Here is a 19,477-nt window from a genome sequence, read left to right as displayed (position 1 = left end):
GAGGTCAAGAGATCGAGACCGGCCTGGCCAACATGGTGAAACCCCGTCTCTACTAAAAAATACAAAAATTAGCTGCACCTGTACTCCCAGCTACTCCGGAGGCTGAGGCAGGAGAATCGCTTGAACCGGAGAGGTGGAGGTTGCAGTGAGCCGAGATTGCGCCACCGCACTCCAGCCTGGAGACAGAGCAAGACTCCATCTCCAAAAAACAAACAAAAAAAGAAACAGTAGCGTCTTCAGAAGGAATCCACCATATTTCAAAGAAACGAATAAAACCACATGGGGCTGATGAGATCTGCCCAAATTTTACAGCTATCATGACAAAGCCAGAATTAAACTCCAGGGTGGCCAGAACCCAAGAGCTTGAGTTCTCCTGAGACGGACACAGGAGGACGTGGTGAGATGAGAAGCTCCTCTTCACCGACAGCCCGGCTCACCTTCTTCCTGGACAAAGGGTCCTCTTTCCAGTTTTGACACTGGTCTGGTCCCTCTCGACTACTCTGATGTTACCTTGCACTCCCTTTCCCCAGTCGCTCCCTTCCAGCCACAGTGGCCCTCCTGACAACCCCTGCCTAAACTACTCCTGAGGTTTTCTCAGTCTTAGAAAACACCTGCTCCATTCCACTAGGCCGATATCTTTAGAGCCCTTCTTGACCCCTCTGTTCTCTAATCCACTGGCAATGAATGGGGCTTTATAGTTGGGGATCTGCCCAACCCCTTCTTCTCACCATCCCGGCTACTAATACCTAAGCTCAGGCCATTGCTGGTCACCTGGACAATTGCAAAAATAAATCTCCCTGCTTCCACTCATAGTCCAGTCTCTACACAGCAGCCAGAGTCATCTACCAAAAGGGCCAATCAGATCATGACACTTCTTTGCCTTAAAGTGGCTTCCAGTCTCACATAGTAAAGCTACGGGCTTTATGAGCATGGTCTACAGGGAGGGTCTTGCAAGTTCTGCCGTCTCTCACTCATCCCACGCCAATCTCCAACCTCACGTCCTATTTCTTCCTCCCGTCACTGCTCTCTAGCTCGTTAGCACCCTGCCGGCCTTCCACCCCCACTCCAAACACACCAAGCATGGGTCTGCCCTGGTGCCCTAGTGCTACTGGGAACGTTCTTCTGACAGTTATCTCATTGGCTCAGGCTCGCTTTGGGACTCTGTTGAAATGTCACCTTATCAGAGTGGCTTCACCTGACCTCTCTGTATCTTTGCCCATAGAACATGATGCTGATGTGGATTATAATGAGAACAAATGTTTTCATAGGGCTTAGTATGTGCTAGACATCACTATAAGTCCTATTTTATACATACATTATCATGTAATTCTCACCCCTTCATGAAACAGAACTATTATCATCTTCTTTTTTTTTTTTGAGACAGAGTCTTGCTCTGTAGCCCAGGCTGCAGTGCATTGGCACAATCTTGGCTCATTGCAACCTCCGCCTCCTGGGTTCAAGCAATTCTCCTGCCTCAGCCTCCTGAGTAGCTGGGACCACAGGTGCGCAACACTAAGCCCAGCTAATTTTTTGTATATTTAGTAGAGACAGGGTTTCACCATGTTAGCCAGGATGGTCTCGATCTCCTGACCTCGTGATCCACCCGCCTCGGCCTCCCAAAGTGCTGGGATTACAGCGTGAGCCACTGCACCCAGCCCTATTATAATCTTCTTTTACGGAATAGAAAACTAAGGCACACAGAGCTTAAGTAACCTTGCTTAAAGTCACCGAGTCAGTCACTGGTGTGGTAGATACAATTTATTTATTTATTTGGAGGCATAGTCTAGCTGTCACCCAGGCTGGAGTGCAGTGACTCAATTATGGCTCACTGCAGCCTCAACCACTTCAGCTCAAGTGATCTTCCCACCTCAGCCTCCTGGGTAGCTGGGACTACGGGTGTGCGCCACCATGCGTGGCTAATTTTTTATTTTTACTTTTTGTAGATTTATTATTTATTTGCAATTATTTGTTTTTTGTAACTTGTAATTTTTTGTTTTTATAGGGTCTTGCTATGTTGGCCAGACTGGTCTCTAACTTCTGGCCTCAAGTGATCCTCCTACCTTGGCCTTCCAAAGTGCTGGGATTATGGGAGTGAGCCACTGTGCCTAGCAGACTGACAGAATTTGGCTCCAGGGTCTGTCATATTAGAAGCACATCCTAGGAAAGCAAGAACTCTACCAGTTTGGCCTACTCTACAACCCATGCTGCCACACAGTCCAGGTTCGATTCTTACTGAAGGAGCCTCATCTGACTTTAATGCTGCTTTCTCTCCAGGCATTTGGCCTATGGCAGAATTGCTCAATAAACATTTGTTGAATGCAGAGGTTTTTGGGGGAAAAGAAAGGCCCAGCCCAGAGCTGCCCAAAAGAATATTCTGCAATGATGGGCGTGTCCTACGTCTGCACTGTGTGATAGAGCAGGCGCCAGTCAAGTGTCACTGCGGAGCATTTCACACAATAGGGTGATGGAGAAGCTGCATTTTAATGTGCATTTAATTTAAATTTAAATGGCCAGTTGTGGCTGGGGCAGCACAGCTGTCTTGGGTGGTGCAGCCCTAGGACTCGCCTAAGGCCACAATGACCCAATGGGAACAAAGAGGAGGCAGCTTGTAGCTCTCAGTTTGGCACTAAGGAAGGGCCCCAACTCCTAAACTTCTGCTCCTCGTGTGAGTGTGGGATTTTGGGAAACTCACAGACCTAACAGCACTACTTTGATCTGGGTGGGCTGTGCCCAGAGTTCATCCCCAGAAAGAGGGTAGGTGGGCGCTGCTGGGGTGCAGCTCTTAACATGCAGGTCCAGACACAAACCCAGCCTTTCCCTGCCTGCCTCCGCCATCAAGGTCAGCCTTTTCCATTAATCCTCACGGGGCAGGAGATTATGTCCCAGAATGGCACTTAGCTGGGCTTTGCCCAGTTATCAGCCTGTGTGACTGCTCAGTGTTTCTGAGAGGAGCTCGCCAGCCAGATGACAATTACTATAGCAACACACACACACACACCTTCCTCTGAGACTACAGGATATACCACGTTTAAAACGCACCAAAATTCCAAAGCCCCGGCACCGATTCCCTACCTGTCTGAAGGTGCTGAACTGAAACGGCTATCTGTCCTGTACCACATGCCAGCTCTGTCCTCTCCTGCTCATACGTCCTTTCACTATGGGCCAGGCCAAGCACCAAGAACAGGCAGGAAGGACACCTCGAAGGGTCAATAGCAGCTAGAGCTCCTGGACCACAGACAGACCTCGTTTTATTATGCTTTGTTTTATTGTGCTTCATAGGTGTTGCACTTAAAAAAAAACAAAAAACAAAAAACGGTCTAGGCACGGTGGCTCATGCCTGTAATCCTAGCACTTTGGGAGGCCGAGGCAGGTGGATCACGAGGTCAGGAGATCGAGACCATCCTGGCTAACACGGTGAAACCCCATCTCTACTAAAAATACAAAAAATTAGCCGGGCGTGGTGGCGGGCGCCTGTAGTCTCAGCTGCTCCAGAGGCTGAGGCAGGAGAATGGCGTTAACCCAGGAGGCAGAGCTTGCAGTGAGCCGAGATTGCGCCACTGCTCCGCAGCCTGGGTGACAGTGCGAGACTCTGTCTCAAAAAAAAAAACAAAAACAAAAAAACAAAATACGAATTGAAGGTTTGTGGCAACCCAGTATCAACCAAGTCTATGGGTGCCATTTTCCCAACAGCATGTGTTCAGTTTGTGTCTCTGTCAGCATTTTTTTTTTTTTTTAGCAATGAAGTATTTTTAACTTAAGGTATGTATATATATATATATATTTTGAGATGGAGTCTCGCTCTGTCGCCCAGGCTGGGGTGCAGTGGCGGGATCCTGGCTCACTGCAAGCTCCGCCTCCCGGGTTCACGCCATTCTCCTGCCTCAGCCTCCCGAGTAGCTGGGACTATAGGCGCCTGCCACCACGCCCGGCTAATTTTTTGTATTTTTCGTAGAGACGGGGTTTCACCGTGTTAGCCAGGATGGTTTCCATCTCCTGATCTCGTGATCCGCCCGCCTTGGCCTCCCAAAGTGCTGCGATTACAGGCGTGAGCCACTGCGCCCGGCAAAGGTATGTACATTTTAAAAAGACATATTGCTATTGTGCCACTTAATAGCCTACAATATAAACCTAACTTTTACATGCAGTGGGAAACCAAGACGTTTGTGTGACCTGCAATGATCTGGAATCGAAACTGTAGTATCTCCAACGTATGCTAAACTACTCCCCAAATTAATAATTCAGACCCAAGGGCTGTCTGTAGTTTATTGGGAGCTTGTGAGACGAGTTCCTGTAAGCCTGGGCAGTGGCCTCTGGGGTTCTCACTGCACAACCGGCTACTGTCTGTGAAACAAACCTAAAGAACTGATCAAAGGCACTGTTTTAAGTGCTGTGTCCATGGCACTCATTTAACTCACACAGTGAACCTATGAGGCACATACTGTTATAATTCCTAACGATCAGACAAGGAAATTGAGGCAAAGGTGCTTTGCTAAGGTCCTATATACGTGATTCAAACTCCAGGCCCTCGTCATAACCTCTCCTTTGTACTTTTTTTTTTTTTTTTGAGACGGAGTCTTGCTCTGTCGCCCAGGCTGGAGTGCAATGGCGCAATCTGGGCTCACTGCAATCTCCGCCTCCCGGGTTCACGCCATTCTCCTGCCTCAGCCTCTCCGAGTAGCTGGGACTACAGGCGCCCGCCACCACGCACGGCTAATTTTTTGTATTTTTAGTAGAGACGGGGTTTCACCGTGGTCTCGATCTCCTGACCTCGTGATCCGCCCGCCTCCGCCTCCCAAAGTGCTGGGATTACAAGCGTGAGCCACTGCGCCCGGCCTTCTTTGTACTTTTTATCCAACGAGAAGGTGTTTCTTTCCAGGGTGGCACAGGCGCTGGTGAGATGCATGGCTTCACATACCAGACAATATCAATTTGGGAAACAGCATAAAATTTGACAGCCCAGATTCCTTTCGGATTCCAGGAAATAAACTCAAAAGTCACATTACATTTTTTGTGGATCAATTTAGATCATGCTCCCTATAAACTTCTCTCTGCACTGCAGCTGGCAGTTTTTCCAAACCTTGGGCTCACGGTACGCAGGGACAGCACCGCCACCCTTGCTCTCACCACTCCCTCAGCCTTAGGTCATCTAACAGTGAGAAGGGCCGTCTCTCACCAGAGGCCTCACAATGGCAGCCCACAGGGATGTTTCTATGGACCCAAGACATATGTCTGAACTAAGCACATTTAAAATTGGGATATTTCACATAAAAACCTGTATTTCCAGCTTGTCTCTTTTTTTTGAGATAGGGTCTCATACTGTTGCCCAGGCTGGAGTGCAGTGCTGCAACTGTAGGTCACTATAGCCTTGACCTCCTGGGCTCAAGTGATCCTCCCAACCCAGCTTCCCAAGTAGCTGCGACTACAGGTGTATACCACTATGCCCAACTAGTACTTTTTGTTTCTTTTTTTTTTTTTTTTTTTTTTTTTTTTGAGAGAGGGTCTCACTGTGTCACCCAGACTAAAGTGCAGTGGCATAATCTTGGCTCACTGTAACCTCCACCTCCTGGGTTCAAGTGATCTTCTCATGTCAGCTTTCTGAGTAGGGGGGACTACAGGCACACACCACCAACCCCAGCTAATTTTTTAATTCATTTATATTAAAATTTTTTTTCTTTGAGACGGAGTCTCGCTCTGTCACCAAGGCTAGAGTGCAGTGGCGCGATCTCGGCTCACTGCAACCTCTGCCTCCCGGGTTCAACTGATTCTCCTGCCTCAGCCTCCTGAGTAGTTGGAATTACAGGAGCATGCCACCACACTCGGGTAATTTTTGTATTTTTAGTAGAGACAGGGTTTCTTCTAGTTGGTCAGGCTGGTCTTGAACTCCCGACCTGAGGTGAACCGCCCGTCTCGGCCTCCCAAAGGGCTGGGATTACAGGTGTGAGCCGCTGCACCCAGCAAAAAAAATTTTAATAGAGATGGGGTTTCCCTATGTTGCCCAGGCTGGTCTAGAACTCCTGGGCTCAGGGGATCCTCCTGCACTGGCCTCCCAGAGTGCTAGGATTACAGGCGTGAGCTACCACGCCTGGCCAATTTTTTCATTTTTGTAGAGCTTGTCTTCTACTCCTAAGATCAAGCAATCTGCTCACCTAAGCCTCCGAACATGCTGGGATTACAGGCATAAGCCACCGCACCTGGCCAATTTTGTCTTTTTTTTTTTTTTTTTTTTTTTTTTTAGGGAAAGAGTCTTACTATGTTGCTCAGGCTGGTCTTGAACTCCTGGGCTCATGTGATCTTCCCGCCTCAGCCTCCCAAAGTGCTATGATTGCAGGTGTGAGACACCACAACTGGCCTTCCCAGCTTCTCTTGAGAAAAAATAGACAATTTGGCAGAAGCTGGCTAGAACCCTGTGGACAGAGCATGACCTCCCCAGACTCCCTGACCACGGCCAGCCCTGATGCTCTGAGCACCAAGGCAGGTCAGCCGGGGTGCCTGGCACCTGTGCCACTGCTTCTTAGGTCCAGTCAGCTACAGTTGCTTCCATTACCTGCCTGGGCTCGCTGGTGTCTGAATTTTTGAGCCTTGATCCAAGGTCTAATGTTTCATCATGGCCTCATCACCCAACTGTTGCTGCCAGCCATCTGCCGGCTTCTGTTCTCTTTATCCTGCTGTTGACAATCCTACCGTGTTCCTGACACAGGCCCCTTCACTTTGAAATTCTTCTCTGTGGCCTTCTAAGATCGGCCTCAAATCTTGTCAGCAAGAAGGCAAGAGATGCACTCTCACTGCTTTATCTCATGTTGCCAGCTCCTCCCACTCCTTCCTGACACAAGCACGGCATTCTTGTTGCAACGCAGGCCTCCGTGCTTCCTTCTTCTCCCTCTCTTCCTGAAACAAACCCATCCCACTGCTCGGACTCAACTACTCTTTTACAAATTCACCTCCCAAATCTACATTTCTAGTCCTGAGGTCACACCAAGCTCACAGGCTGTCTAGGCCTTGCCTCAAATTCTTGCCATTCCCAAGAGAACTGGTACTCTTTCTCCACAAGCCACCTCTACATTCCCACTCCTCTACTTTTAAGAAAGTGATCATCACTTTCCCAGGAATGAAGCTAGAAATGCTCTTTTCCTTTTTCTCATTCATCCTCTATATAACCAGTTACGGAATCTTCAGAACTCTTCCTCTGAAGTGCCTCTCACCTATTTGCTTGCAATATTTGCAATTACCCCCTTATGAACGCACGCCTAGCCTTATCTTCTAATTGGCTCTGAGACCTTCCCCTCTGCACTCTGTGACTACTGGTGCACACATGGGAAGCACACACTGCCACTGGCTCAATCACCTTCACTGGCCCCCACTGACTCCAAGATGCTTTAGTACCACGCTACTTCAGTAGACCTTCAGGCCCTCCATGATTCAGGGACACGGTTCCTTTTTCTGGGCTTTCCACACTATCCTCTCCCTGTTCGAGAGTATCTCCACCAGCACCGAGCCTCACACGGGCTGTGCCCTCCACCTCTGGAATGCCTTCCCTTCTTCCTTGCTAAGCCCTTCCCAGGGCCAGCCCTTGTGCACCGGCTCAAGTGGACTGCTCTCCTGCCTCGTGCTCCTACTTCGCATCTGCATCCAAGCCGTGTCTCTCACCTGGTCTATGGGATTCTTTATTTTTTAATTTTTTAAAGAAGAGTTGGGGTCTCACTTCATCACCCAGGCTAGAATGCAGTGGTGCAATCGGCTCAATGCAACCTTGAGCTCCAAGGCTCAAGCCATCTTCCTGCCTCAGCCTCCTGAGTTGCTGGGATAAAGCATGAGCCACCACACCTGCCCTGCAGGATTCTTGAGCACAGAATTCTGCTCCCACTCCATGAGCAGAAGCACACTGTAGCGCTTAACTCTACCTTATACTAAAAGGACATCACTAATCCCGGAAGCTGCAGAGAGAAAACAAACCTTCTCATCCTTTGGGGGCCGACCCCGCTTCCGGGGACTTTGCTCTTGGGCTCTTTTCAGAGGGGATTTGGAGCCTCTCTCTGAAGAGCCTGAAGACACCCTCTTCTTTCCTTCTCCCATGTTCTTCTTCACCTTCCCTTCAGACAGGCTAAGTTTGCGCTTCTCATCACCTGAGTTTGGCCTACTTCTCTCCTCACTGGAATTACGTCGATTCTTGTCATCAGAAGAATTGTGGGATGACGTCTGAAAGTTTAATAATAATAATGATAACTACCACCACAGCTGCTGCCGCCATCGCCACCACCATTTACAGGTGCCATGTGCTGCTACAGGCACTCTGTGTGGTCTCCTCACTATGACCCTAGAAATAGATTCTGCTGTCATCCCCAGACATTGGGAGAAGCAGATTTAAAAAGTATATATATCAAAAGTCACTTTCCCTACGTCCCAAAACTAGGAGACAGGATTTAAATCCAGGCAGTATATATATATTTCAAAGGCTATGCTCCTAATCTGTGTGATATGAAAGGAAGAAATGGCCTGTGCTCGACTCAAATGCTGAGATATTTCTCCTGGGTCCAAGTAATTTTCCTAAAAGCAACAACCTACTCCAGAAAGGTTAGCTGCATGGAGTTTCAAACTGATAAGCAAAATGCCGATACCTTAGAACTGAAGTAGCTTTCTCCAGTGGCATTTCAGAAGAACAAAGGTTTGGGTTTGGGTGACATTTAATCTGTTAGTTGCTATGCAAAAATCACCAGTCTGGCATTGGTAGAAAGTGAACATTGTGTCTCTCACCTGGTCTTTCCCTTTGGCTCTCCTGAGGAACTCTTCGACGGCATCTACCGCTTGCTGGAATCGTTTACCCTTGTTAATTTTTATCATTTCCTCTTTATGAGCATGATATGGCTTCAGCTGTTCCACTTTGATCCAGGCACTAGTAGAAAACAAACAGAGAAAGGGTATGATCCATATTGCATATGCCATAAAGTATCAACAACCTCACTACCGCACGGTGTAAATATCCATTTGGTTTAACTGGACTTTGCAATAGGCCTCATCATTTTTTTCAAAACATGCTATCAACCATATCAGAGTCTTATGCCTAAAGTATATTTTCTTGAAACAAGTCAAGCAGAAGAACCGTCACCACCACTGCAGCAACCACAAATCAAATTCCTCCAGTGAAAGCACTGTGTTGCAGATTTATTTCCACCATCGTCTATCAGCCTCCAATGCCCAACCTATACATATACCCTGCCACTTGCTCAGGGCAGAAAGAAATCTGGAGACCCTTTCCCATTCTCACTAGGTAGCACAAATGGCCACACACGGATCCCTGGGAATCAGAATACCTGGAAACGTGATAGATGACAGCAGCATTACTATGTAGGAAAATGCTTGCTGCCTGTCAACAATGGGAACCAGATTTATGATCTGTTGATCAACAGAGTCAGGGATGTTAGGGAGCTGAAGAAATGCAACATCTCCTAAAATTTGTGGCTCCTATGGATATTTACAGCCACTGAGCCTATATTTGTTCATAAATGATGGTAACCATGGCTACTAAACCACACAAAACAAGGAACACATGGTTTGGAATAAGGGCAGCAGTTACAAAAGGAGGCATTTAAAAATGAGACGGCATGCTGTTTTATGATGTCTCAAAAAAAAGAAAATAGAAACAAGATTATTGAGATTAAAGGTAGAAGAACATACACCTCCGATATGTAATTTTTAATTTCAATCATCAATGTCTAACACATGAAAGTAGTCAGCTGTCAATTCTGGGGTATCTGGCCTGCCACACTAACCTGAACAAATCTGCTGCAGCTGGATTTCTACGGTTTCCCTGAATGGCATACAGCTTATAGAATCCAAGCACAAAATAATTTTATAGGCTTGACAAGGTATCAGTTAATTTACATGTTTTAGCCTGTGATACAGGTTTCACAGCATAACCTTCAGAAAAAGTAGGTCAGCTTAAGGATACAGAAACCGAGCTATCTCACAAGCTTCAGGTTGTTTTCTTTACAGAAAGCTAGAGAATATTCACTAACAGCAACAGTGTTAACCTTTGCACATAAAAATAACGGTACTAACCCTCCACCAGCTACCTGGACTTTCAGAGTGGTGCTGGTAGTTGTCATGATGGGGTCTGTGCAAAAACACAGACCTGGGATCATCGGCCTGCAGATGTCAGGCAGCGAACCACTATCAGGCATGCCACCATGGCTAAGTGAGACGATGAATGGAGATACAGAAGCTGGTCTCCCTGGCACAGCTCCAACTAGAGGAGTTAGGCACATTTCTTTTTTTTTTTTTTTTTTTTGACACGGAGTTTCACTCTTGTTGCCCAGGCTGGAGTGCAATGGGGCGATCTCCGCTCACTGCAACCTCGCCTCCCAGGTTCAAGCGATTCTCCTGCCTCAGCCTCCCAAGTGCTGGGATTACAGGTGTGAGCCACCGCACGTGGCCTTTTTTTTTCTTTTTGAGAGAGTCTCACTTTGTCACCGAAAATGAAGTGCAGTGGCACGATCTTAGCTCACTGCGACCTCCGCCTCCCAGGTTTAAGCAATTCTACCTCCATCTCCCGAGGTGCTGGGACTACAGGTATGCACCACCACACCCAGCTAATTTTTATCTTTCTGGAAGAGACGGGGTTTCCCTGTGTTGGCCAGGCTGGTCTTCAACTTCCGGCCTCCAGTGATCCGCCTGCCTTGGCCTCTCAAAGTGCTGGGATTACAGGCGTGAGCCAGCAAACTCCTTTCCAGTGACCAACTCATCTTAAAGTTTGAAATTCAACATGAGAGCGCCAATGAGTCCAATCTGCTGGGAGGCAAAGTGGAAGGAGATTTCGACCCCAGATTTTCTGGCAAGTATATCCCTGAACTGACTCCCTTCCCTCTCCTTACGGGGACGCTAATGACAGGCCAGAGCAATCAGATGCAAACTCAGACCCAGCCCCAAAAGCCAGAGAAGCTACCATACTAACCTGTGGGTCTGAGATGACACAACCAGTATCAGGGATGAAGCTTAAGGAGTCGTGACCAGCCTCTTCCTCCTAGGAGCTTCCGGTCAGAAGCTGAGAACCACACGAGTTCCCAATATAGGACCAACAAGGTGATTTTTATGGAACCCCTTGAGATGGGACAACAGACTCCCAAGACTTGCTAATCCTACGCCATCCTGCTACCTCCATCCCTGCCTCCCACTCCCCAGCCTCCTAAGAACCGATTCTGAGGGAATAGAAAGGTGAGGATGTCTGAAGCACCAAGAAATCAACCCCATTTTTTGTTGAAGCATCTTACAAGGTTTACTGACTTCTGCTAGAAGGAACTGTACAGTCAAAATTCCACTCACTTTAAAGCATTTGAGATACTGAAATTTTCCTCTTTACAATCATCTTCAAAACATTAAAATGGCTAAATGAACTGACAGTATGAATAGGATGGTAAATCCAAGAAATGTTAATCTATTTAAGGAATCAACTTATTGCTGGAGAAGCATCCTGTTACATCAGAAAACAGCCATAAAAAACCAGCTTGGCTGGGCACCGTGGCTCACACCTGTAATCCCAGCACTCTGGGAGGCCGAGGCAGGCAGATCACCTGAGGTTAGGAGTTTCAGACCAGCCTGGCCAACATGGCAAAATCTCGTCTCTACTGAAAAGATAAAAATTAGCTGGGTGTAGTGGCACTCAGCTGTAATCCCAGCTACTCGGAAGGCTGAGACAGGAGAAACACTTGAACTCAGGAGGCGGAGGTTGCAGTGAGCCGATAATGTGCTACTGCACTCCAGCCTGGGCAACAGAGTGAGACTCCATCTCAAAAACAGTAACAACAAAAAAACGCAGCTTACCAGAGCTCTATGTGGATTACCTCTTGAAAGCGAACCAAACTTAAATCACTTTGGCTATCTGAATACAATTTTTTCTTTAAAGGTTATACTTCTTTTATCTTTTCTAAATTTATTTTTTATAGAGATGGGGTGTCACCATGCTGCCCAGGCTGGTCTCGAACTCCTGAACTCAAGTAATCTGCCCACTTCAGCCACCCAAAGTGCTGGGATTACAGGTGTGAGCCACTGCAATTGGCCTACCTCTGTCTTTTTAATGAGAATATGCTTTTCAATTGGTGCTTCAACAATGCACCACTGTCCAATTCACTGAGGCACATCAGCTGGGCCTGGTATGCCACTGGTCCTTAATAAATAATCACTGGGTAAATGATTCCTTCACTGGTCCTCAATAAATAATCCCTGGGTAAATGATTCCTTCCCAGATGTTCAGGAGGATGTACTGCTCACCAGTGAGTTAAAAGGCGCTACAATGCTCCAGTGTGAAAGGCTTTAGTGTTTTTGTTGTTGCTACTGTTGGTTTTTTAAGTGACTGTTTCTTTCCTTGATATCAGCTGTAACTTTTGATTTTCCTATCATCCTCCCAAGACTTAGATGGAGGTATATCTTTCAGCCCAACTGTGGCTGGGAAGTCAGAAAAATCAAGCTTACTCAAGCTGTATTTAAAGTAGGAGGATTTCCTTTTTATGTACAGTAGAATGAATGACACACTGTGGTAGTAAATACCTGAAAACAGGCAAGGTCATTACAGAGAAGGAAAGGGAATGTCCCATAAGATATCTGGCTACGTGGAGATGAGCAAGATAAAATGCAATGCATGTTATGTGCTACCATTCGTGCAAAGACAAGGAAAATGGACTGACCACGCACTGATATCTCTGGAGGGACACATCATCAGAAACTGGTCTAACTGGGTGGCTGTGGGATGGGGATGAATGCAACTGTTTCAATGTTGACAGGTTTTTGTTTCTGAATGGTGAACACATATTATCTTGGAAAAAAACAAATCAATACTAAAGGCCTCTGCCATAGAACACAGGCTATTCCGACTGCCCAGAGGATTTCCTCCATGACTTCCTGGTTTGCCGGTCTTCTCTGGTGGGTTGCTGCTGCCTGGCTGCTGGCGTACTGCACCTGTAACACAGCCAATTTACCCTGGTGACCTGACACTCTTCCTATAAAAAGTCTCTTCATCTACGAATACAGAACCACCACTAAGCCACTCTCAGATTACTCCCATCAAAATGAAGTAAAATCTGGTATTTTCAAAAACTTGCACACTTCTGATTTGCTTTCCTCTTAAATGAAAATCATACATGTATGGCCGGGTGCGGCGGCTCATGCCTGTAATCCCAGCACTTTGGGAGACCGAGGCAGGTGGATTACTTGAGGCCAGGAGCTTGACACCAGCCTGGCCAACATGGCAAAACCCCATCTCTACCAGAAAACACAAAAATTAACCAGTTGTCATAGCACACGTCTGTAATCCCAGCTACTTAAGAGGCGGCGGCAGGAACTGCTCGAACCCGGGAGGTGGATGTTGTAGTGAGTGGAGATCGTGCCACTGCACTCCAGCAGGGGCGACAGGGCAAGACTTGGTCTTAAAAAAAAAACAAAACCATACATGTAGATACTGTATATTAAAGATGTCAGCTTATGACTAATCTTGAAATCTCTCACATGTGTTTCAGCCTTCGCATAGACAGGTGACCTGGGCTGAAGCTGTGAAGCTAAGAGAAAGAGAAAACGAGAAAGGGTGGGGAGATGATGGCAGGGGGAGGGAGACAGAGAAAAAGCACACACACACACAAACACACACACAAGCATAGAGTATAAAGCTGAGAACAAGTTGGCGTGGTAGCTCATGCCTATAATCCTAGCACTTTGGGAGGCTGAGGTCAAGAGATTGAGACCATCCTGGCCAACATGGTGAAACTCTGTTTCTACTAAAAATACAAAAATTAGCTAGGTGTGGTGGCATGTGCCTGTAATCCCAGCTACTCGGGAGGCTGAGGCAGGAGAATCGCTTGAACCCGGGAGGCAGAGGTTGCAGTGAGCCAATATTGTACCACTGCACTCCAGCCTGGCGACAGAGCAAGACTCCGCCTCAAAAAAAAAAAAATACAAATACAAATAAAAATACAAGTGAGAACAAAGATGGGGCCAGAAGGTGTGGCTTTGCTTCTCCATTTGGATTTGGTGAATACTTAGTAAACAATTTCTATGGGTGTCTTTTTAAAAAAAAATCCATCAAAAGGGGCTGAAGATTACTGACGTGTTACAGGTCAAGTTCTTCAGAAATAAAGGCACCAGAAAAAAACACACACAAATCAAGTGCCAGGTGAAACGAAAAAGGGATGCTTCCAAGCTGCTATGCTTCTAATTATTAGCCACAAATTCTTCTAGAGCAGCTACTTTCAGTACTGACTCAGATACCTCACATCCACCGAGACCTGTCCACCTTAGATGTGGCTTGGTGGAAAAAGTACCACTGGTCTCTCAGTTTCCTCATCTGTGAAAAAATAAGAACCAGAAAGATGACCCTGTGCACTTCCTGAAAGGGCTGCTGTGAGGACTGGAGGTGAAGACTGCTATGGAAACTCGCAGGTAGGCACTTGCAGACTCTCCACTGTTTGTCCACAACCTGTTGCACCAGTTGGTTTCTGGTGGCTTCTGAGCACCTGTAATTTAAATGAACACTCCCTCCATTCCATCATCATCCACAGCCACTGATGAAACTTTTCTTTCTTTCTTTTTTTTGAGACAGAGTCTCACTCTGTCACCCAGGCTGGAGTGCAGTGGTGCGATCTCGGCTTACTGCAAGCTCTGCCTCTGGGGTTCACGCCATTCTCCTGCCTCAGCCACCCGAGCAGCTGAGACTACAGGCGCCCACCACCACGCCCAGCTAATTTTTTTGTATTTTTAGTAGAGACGGGGTTTCACCATGTTAGCCAGCATGGTCTTGATCTCCTGACCTCGTGATCCGCCTGACTTGCCCTCCCAAAGTTTTGGGATTACAGGCGTGAGCCATCGTGCCCGGCCAATACTTTTCTTTTTTAAAAGACAGGGTCCTGCTCTGTCACCCAGGCTGGAATGCAGTGGCTCAATCACAGTTCACTACAGCCTTGACCTCCCAGGCTCAAGCAATCCTTCGGCTTCAGTATCCCAAGTAGCTGAGACTACAGGTACATGCTACTACGCCCAACTAATTTTTAAATTTTTTGTAGAGATGGGTCTTGCCATGTTGCCCAGGCTGGCCTTCAACTCTTAGGCTCGAGTGATGCTTCTGCCTCTGCCACTTGAAGTGTTGGGATTACAGGTGTGAGCCATCGCGCCTGGCCCCGATGAAACTTTTAAACTGTGAGCTCTGTCTCTGCTCTGATGGGGGGGTCACCACTAATCAGACCTGTCAAAGAGGGACCCTCCTGCACTTGACACATAATCTTTGGTTGTGGTCACCAAGTGAAGCCGGCAGGGTTTTGCTGAAATTATATCCCCTTGTATTTCCATGACAATACAAAAATTACGCGGGCAGTTTTGTCTTGGCCATCTCACTCAGGGAGCCGAATCCGTATTATGACGTCCTCTTCTCACCAGTACACCTGATTAGGAAAGTCTGGCCCTCTCCTAACAGTGGGATGTCAACATAATTTGTTAGATATTTTGGCAGAGAAGGGGAGAGAGAAAAATCAGGTTTCTAAAAGATTGGAATCACTGATTATCTTGTCATAAGGAGCCGTTCTTTTTACTCTTTAATAAAAGACCTTGCAAATATTAAAAATTATAACTACACTTTTTTTTGCCTAAGTAGTGTGTCAATTTTGAAACTGAACATCTCTGACCAAATCCTGTATTTCTCAGGAACAGAGGACACTCCACTGGGTCAGACCCTATCCACCTGGGCCAGGGTCCAGTAACCAATGGTGCCCCCACCCGGGATGTGCCTGGACCACATGCCCCCTCCCTGATGTCAAGTGTTAAAGGTGAGGTGCAGTCCAGCTTCTACAGGAGCCACTTATGGCTTTGTCTTCACAAGTTAGTTCTCATCCCTAAAAAATCCCCTTGTAATACCTGTCTACACCACCTCTTAAACGCCCATTTCATCCAGTGCTCCTCACCCTGGTCCTGACTCAGTCATACCACAATCCACTTGCAGTGCCCATCGCCAAACTCCTCTAGGCCATTCGCTGTTTCCTACATCCTGATCCCGTGCTTCCTTCAGTCTTTGCTTCTCCACATTTAAGAGTCCTGCTCTTTTGTCTGACTCAGTTCCCTTTTCTGGATCTTGGCCAATTCTAACAGATCCCTTTGAAAGCATGATCTGAAGTACGTATAGTATTCCTGATGAGGCACAGTACAGTTTTACATAAAGGTGGAATGATGCATGGTTTTGTATCAAAGCCTTTTTGGTAAAAAGAACATACCTGGCTGACATCCTTTAGGAACTTCCAACTCTCATATTCCTTTCTTTTCAAACAAACACACACTCACTCTCTCTCTCTCATAAGGACAGTCTCCATCTCGCTCAGTTTTGCATACTTAAAGGCATCCTGGACCAATGTCTGCTAATACCTGCTGTATGGCAAGCCACACTCTACACAGGTGATACTACTTTTCCTTCCTAACTATGAGGTAGGGGGTATCATCCCCTCATGTAGAGGGCACAGAGGCTCAGAAAGGTGAAATAGCTTGCCCAGATCAGGGAGCAAGCTGGAACCGGTACCTGAATGCATATTAGGCCGGTAACCAATCCAGAGTTCTTTCCCCAAAGTAATCTGCTGCCACCAGCCAATCTGGAGATCTTACTTTCATAGAAAAACACAAAATAAAATCTGCCCCAGCACTGATCACTAAGGAAGTGTTCCTTCTTTAGAGAACTACTGTATATCTTTACCCTTCATTTCCTTTCTCTAAGTTAACTGCCTACCCACAAAAAGATAACATATTAGTACCACAGTGACTTCATTTTTATAGTTTAAAATGTAGAACTCTATCAAACGAGTTTAAAAGGTTAAAAATATTGCATTTAGCAGTTGCTTTGTATCCCACTTGTTTACAACCCTCCGAAGAACCTTAGTCAGTTAGAAATTATATCATCACCACCACCATCAGGCTATTCTTGTCTTGAGCAAGCACATCACCACTGGCTTCACCTGTCTGCCTGGTTAAGCTCTGAAATTAACTCAACTCCAATTTTCTGTGTCCTATTTCTTGCACTTGTTATAAACAAATATCACAGTTTATTAACCTAGTCTTTTAGCATTAAAAAAACCAAAAAACTCGGGGCTCGGCGCTGTGGCTCCTGCCCGTAATCCCAGTACTTTGGGAGGCCGAGGCGGGAGGATCACTTGAGCCTAGGAGTTTGAGACCAGCCTGGGAAACATGGCGAGAACTTGTCTCTACAAAAAAAAAAAAAAAGTAAAAAATTTAGCATGGCATGGTGGCGCACAACTGTGGTCCCAGCTACTCGGACTGCTGAGGTGGGAGGATTGCCTGAGCCTGGGAAATCAAGGATACAGTGACCATGTCCGTGATACTGCACTCCAGCCCTATCTCAAAAAAAAACAAAACAAAACACAAAACAAGAACAACAACAACAACAAAAAACATAAGGAAACAATGGCTTCAGGCTCCCTATAATGAGACTGAGTTCCCATTTTTGTTTCAGACTTGTGTAATTATTCATTTAGCTAATGAAGTTTGGGCCAACCATATTGCCTCTGTTATTCCTAAGCACAAGTTACCTCAGACAGGGAGCCTCTTCCTTTCCATAACACCCAGCTTAATGCCAACTGTTCATAGTATCCCCACTGTCTGAAATGCCCCTATAGTCCCCACCCATCCAGATTCTACGTATCTTCAAGAGCTGGATTCAAATCCCATCTCTGGCTGGGTGCGATGGCTCACGCCTGTAATCCCAGCACTTTGGGAGGCGGAGGTGGACAGATCACGAGGTCCGGAGATCAAGACCGTACTGGCTAACGTAGTGAAACCCTGCCTCTACTGAAAAATACAACAAAAATTAGCCGGGCATGGTGGTGTGCGCCTGTAGTCCCAGCTACTTGGGAGGCTGAGGCAGGAGAATGGCATGAACCTGGGAGGCGGAGCTTGTAACGAGCCAAGATAGCGCCACTGCACTCCAGCCTGGGCGACAGAGCGAGACTCCGTCTCAAAAAAACAAACAAACAAACAAAAAAACAAATCCCATTTCTTCAGTCTTCTTGGATCTCACGGCTCTCCACTGAGCTCTCCCTCTTCTAGAATTCTTTTTGAGACAGGGTCTAGCTCCGTCACCCAGACTGGAGTACAATATTGTGATCATGGCTCACTGCAGTTTTGACCTCCTGGGCTCAAGCAATCCTCCTGCCTTAGCCTTCTGCATACCTGGGACTACACTTGTGTGCCACCATGCCTGGGTATTGAAAAAAAATTTATTTTTTTAAGTAGACACAAGGTTTTGCTATGTTGCCCAGGCTAGTCTCCAGCTCCTGGGCTCAAGCAATCCTCCTGTCTTTGCCTCCCAAAGTGCTGGGATTACAGGCATGAGCCACTGTGCCCAGTCTAGAATTAATAATTATCTGCCATCATTCATTCTGCACATAATCTTTATGTATTTTTTTTTGAGACGGAGTCTCGCTCTGTCACCCAGGCTGGAGTGCAGTGGCACGATCTCAGCTCACTGCAACCTCCGCTTCCCGGGTTCAAGCGATTCTTCTGCCTCAGCTTCCTGAGCAGCTGGGATTATAGGTGTGTACCATCACGCTCGACTAATTTTTGTATTTTTAGTAGAGACAGGGTTTCACCATGTTGGCCAGGCTGTTCTCAAACTCCTGCCCTGAAGCGATCTCCCTGCCCAGGCCTCCCAAAGTGCTGGGGTTACAGGCATGAGCCACCACGCCCGACCATCATTCTGCACATCATCTTATCTGAAATGTTGACAACTTGTCACTTAACTGAGTATCTGGAAGGTGGGAACTATAATACTTGCTTTCTTTCTTTTTCTTTTTTTTTTTTTTTTTTTTTGAGACGGAGTCAGTGGCGCAATCTCGGCTCACTGCAAGCTCCGCCTCCCAGGTTCACGCCATTCTCCTGCCTCACCCTCTCCGAGTAGCTGGGACTACAGGCGCCTGCCACAACGCCGGGCTAATTTTTTGTATTTTTAGTAAAGACGGGGTTTCAGCGTGGTCTCGATCTCCTGACCTCGTGATCCACCACCCTCGGCCTCCCAACATGCTGAGATTACAAGCATGAGCCACCACGCCCGGACTATACTTGCTTTCTTATAAATTCCTTCAGTGTCAAGCAATTCAGAGAGTGGACACATAACACTAATCTTATGCATGAGGACAATCTTTCCTGTTTTTGTTCTGTTTTTCTGAGACAGAGTCTCAGTCTGTCACCCATGCTGGAGTGCAGTGTCTCGAACAATCTCTAACTCCTGTGATCAAGTGATTCTCGAGCCTCAGCCGCCCAAGTAGCTGGGATTACAGGCACACACTACCACTCCCAGCTAATTTTTGTATTTTTTTTAGAGACGGGGTTTGGCCATGTTGGCCAGGACGGTCTCGAACTCATGACCTCCAGTGATCCACCCACCTTGGCCTCCCAAAGTACTGGGATTACAGGCCTGAGGCACCATGCCCGGCCAAATCTTCTTTTTTAAATCCAT

The 19,477-nt window shown here is 46.8% G+C and overlaps 1 protein-coding gene across 5 annotated transcripts in view; it reads right to left on the bottom strand.

Moving 5' to 3' along the window:
• GLYR1 (glyoxylate reductase 1 homolog) overlaps positions 1 to 19,477 on the bottom strand; it is a 47,966-nt gene that overhangs the window by 24,578 nt on the left and 3,911 nt on the right. For 3 of the 5 annotated variants that reach the window (XR_004026781.1, XM_003269239.4, XM_030798773.1), the window contains exons 4-5: positions 8,749 to 8,887; positions 7,951 to 8,193 (exon numbers count right to left, since the gene is read on the bottom strand). Coding sequence is in view for 4 of the 5 variants with exons in the window: in XM_003269239.4 (XP_003269287.2) it covers positions 7,951 to 8,193; positions 8,749 to 8,887 (382 nt within the window). In the remaining variant the exon portion in view is untranslated. The remainder of the gene's footprint in view (positions 1 to 7,950; positions 8,194 to 8,748; positions 8,888 to 19,477) is intronic. The other 2 variants (XM_030798774.1, XM_030798775.1) reach the window with 1 other exon arrangement.

The sequence above is a fragment of the Nomascus leucogenys genome, chromosome 18 (assembly GCF_006542625.1).
Source record: "Nomascus leucogenys isolate Asia chromosome 18, Asia_NLE_v1, whole genome shotgun sequence".
NCBI lineage: Eukaryota > Metazoa > Chordata > Mammalia > Primates > Hylobatidae > Nomascus > Nomascus leucogenys.
This window is presented reverse-complemented; position numbering and strand designations above follow the sequence as displayed.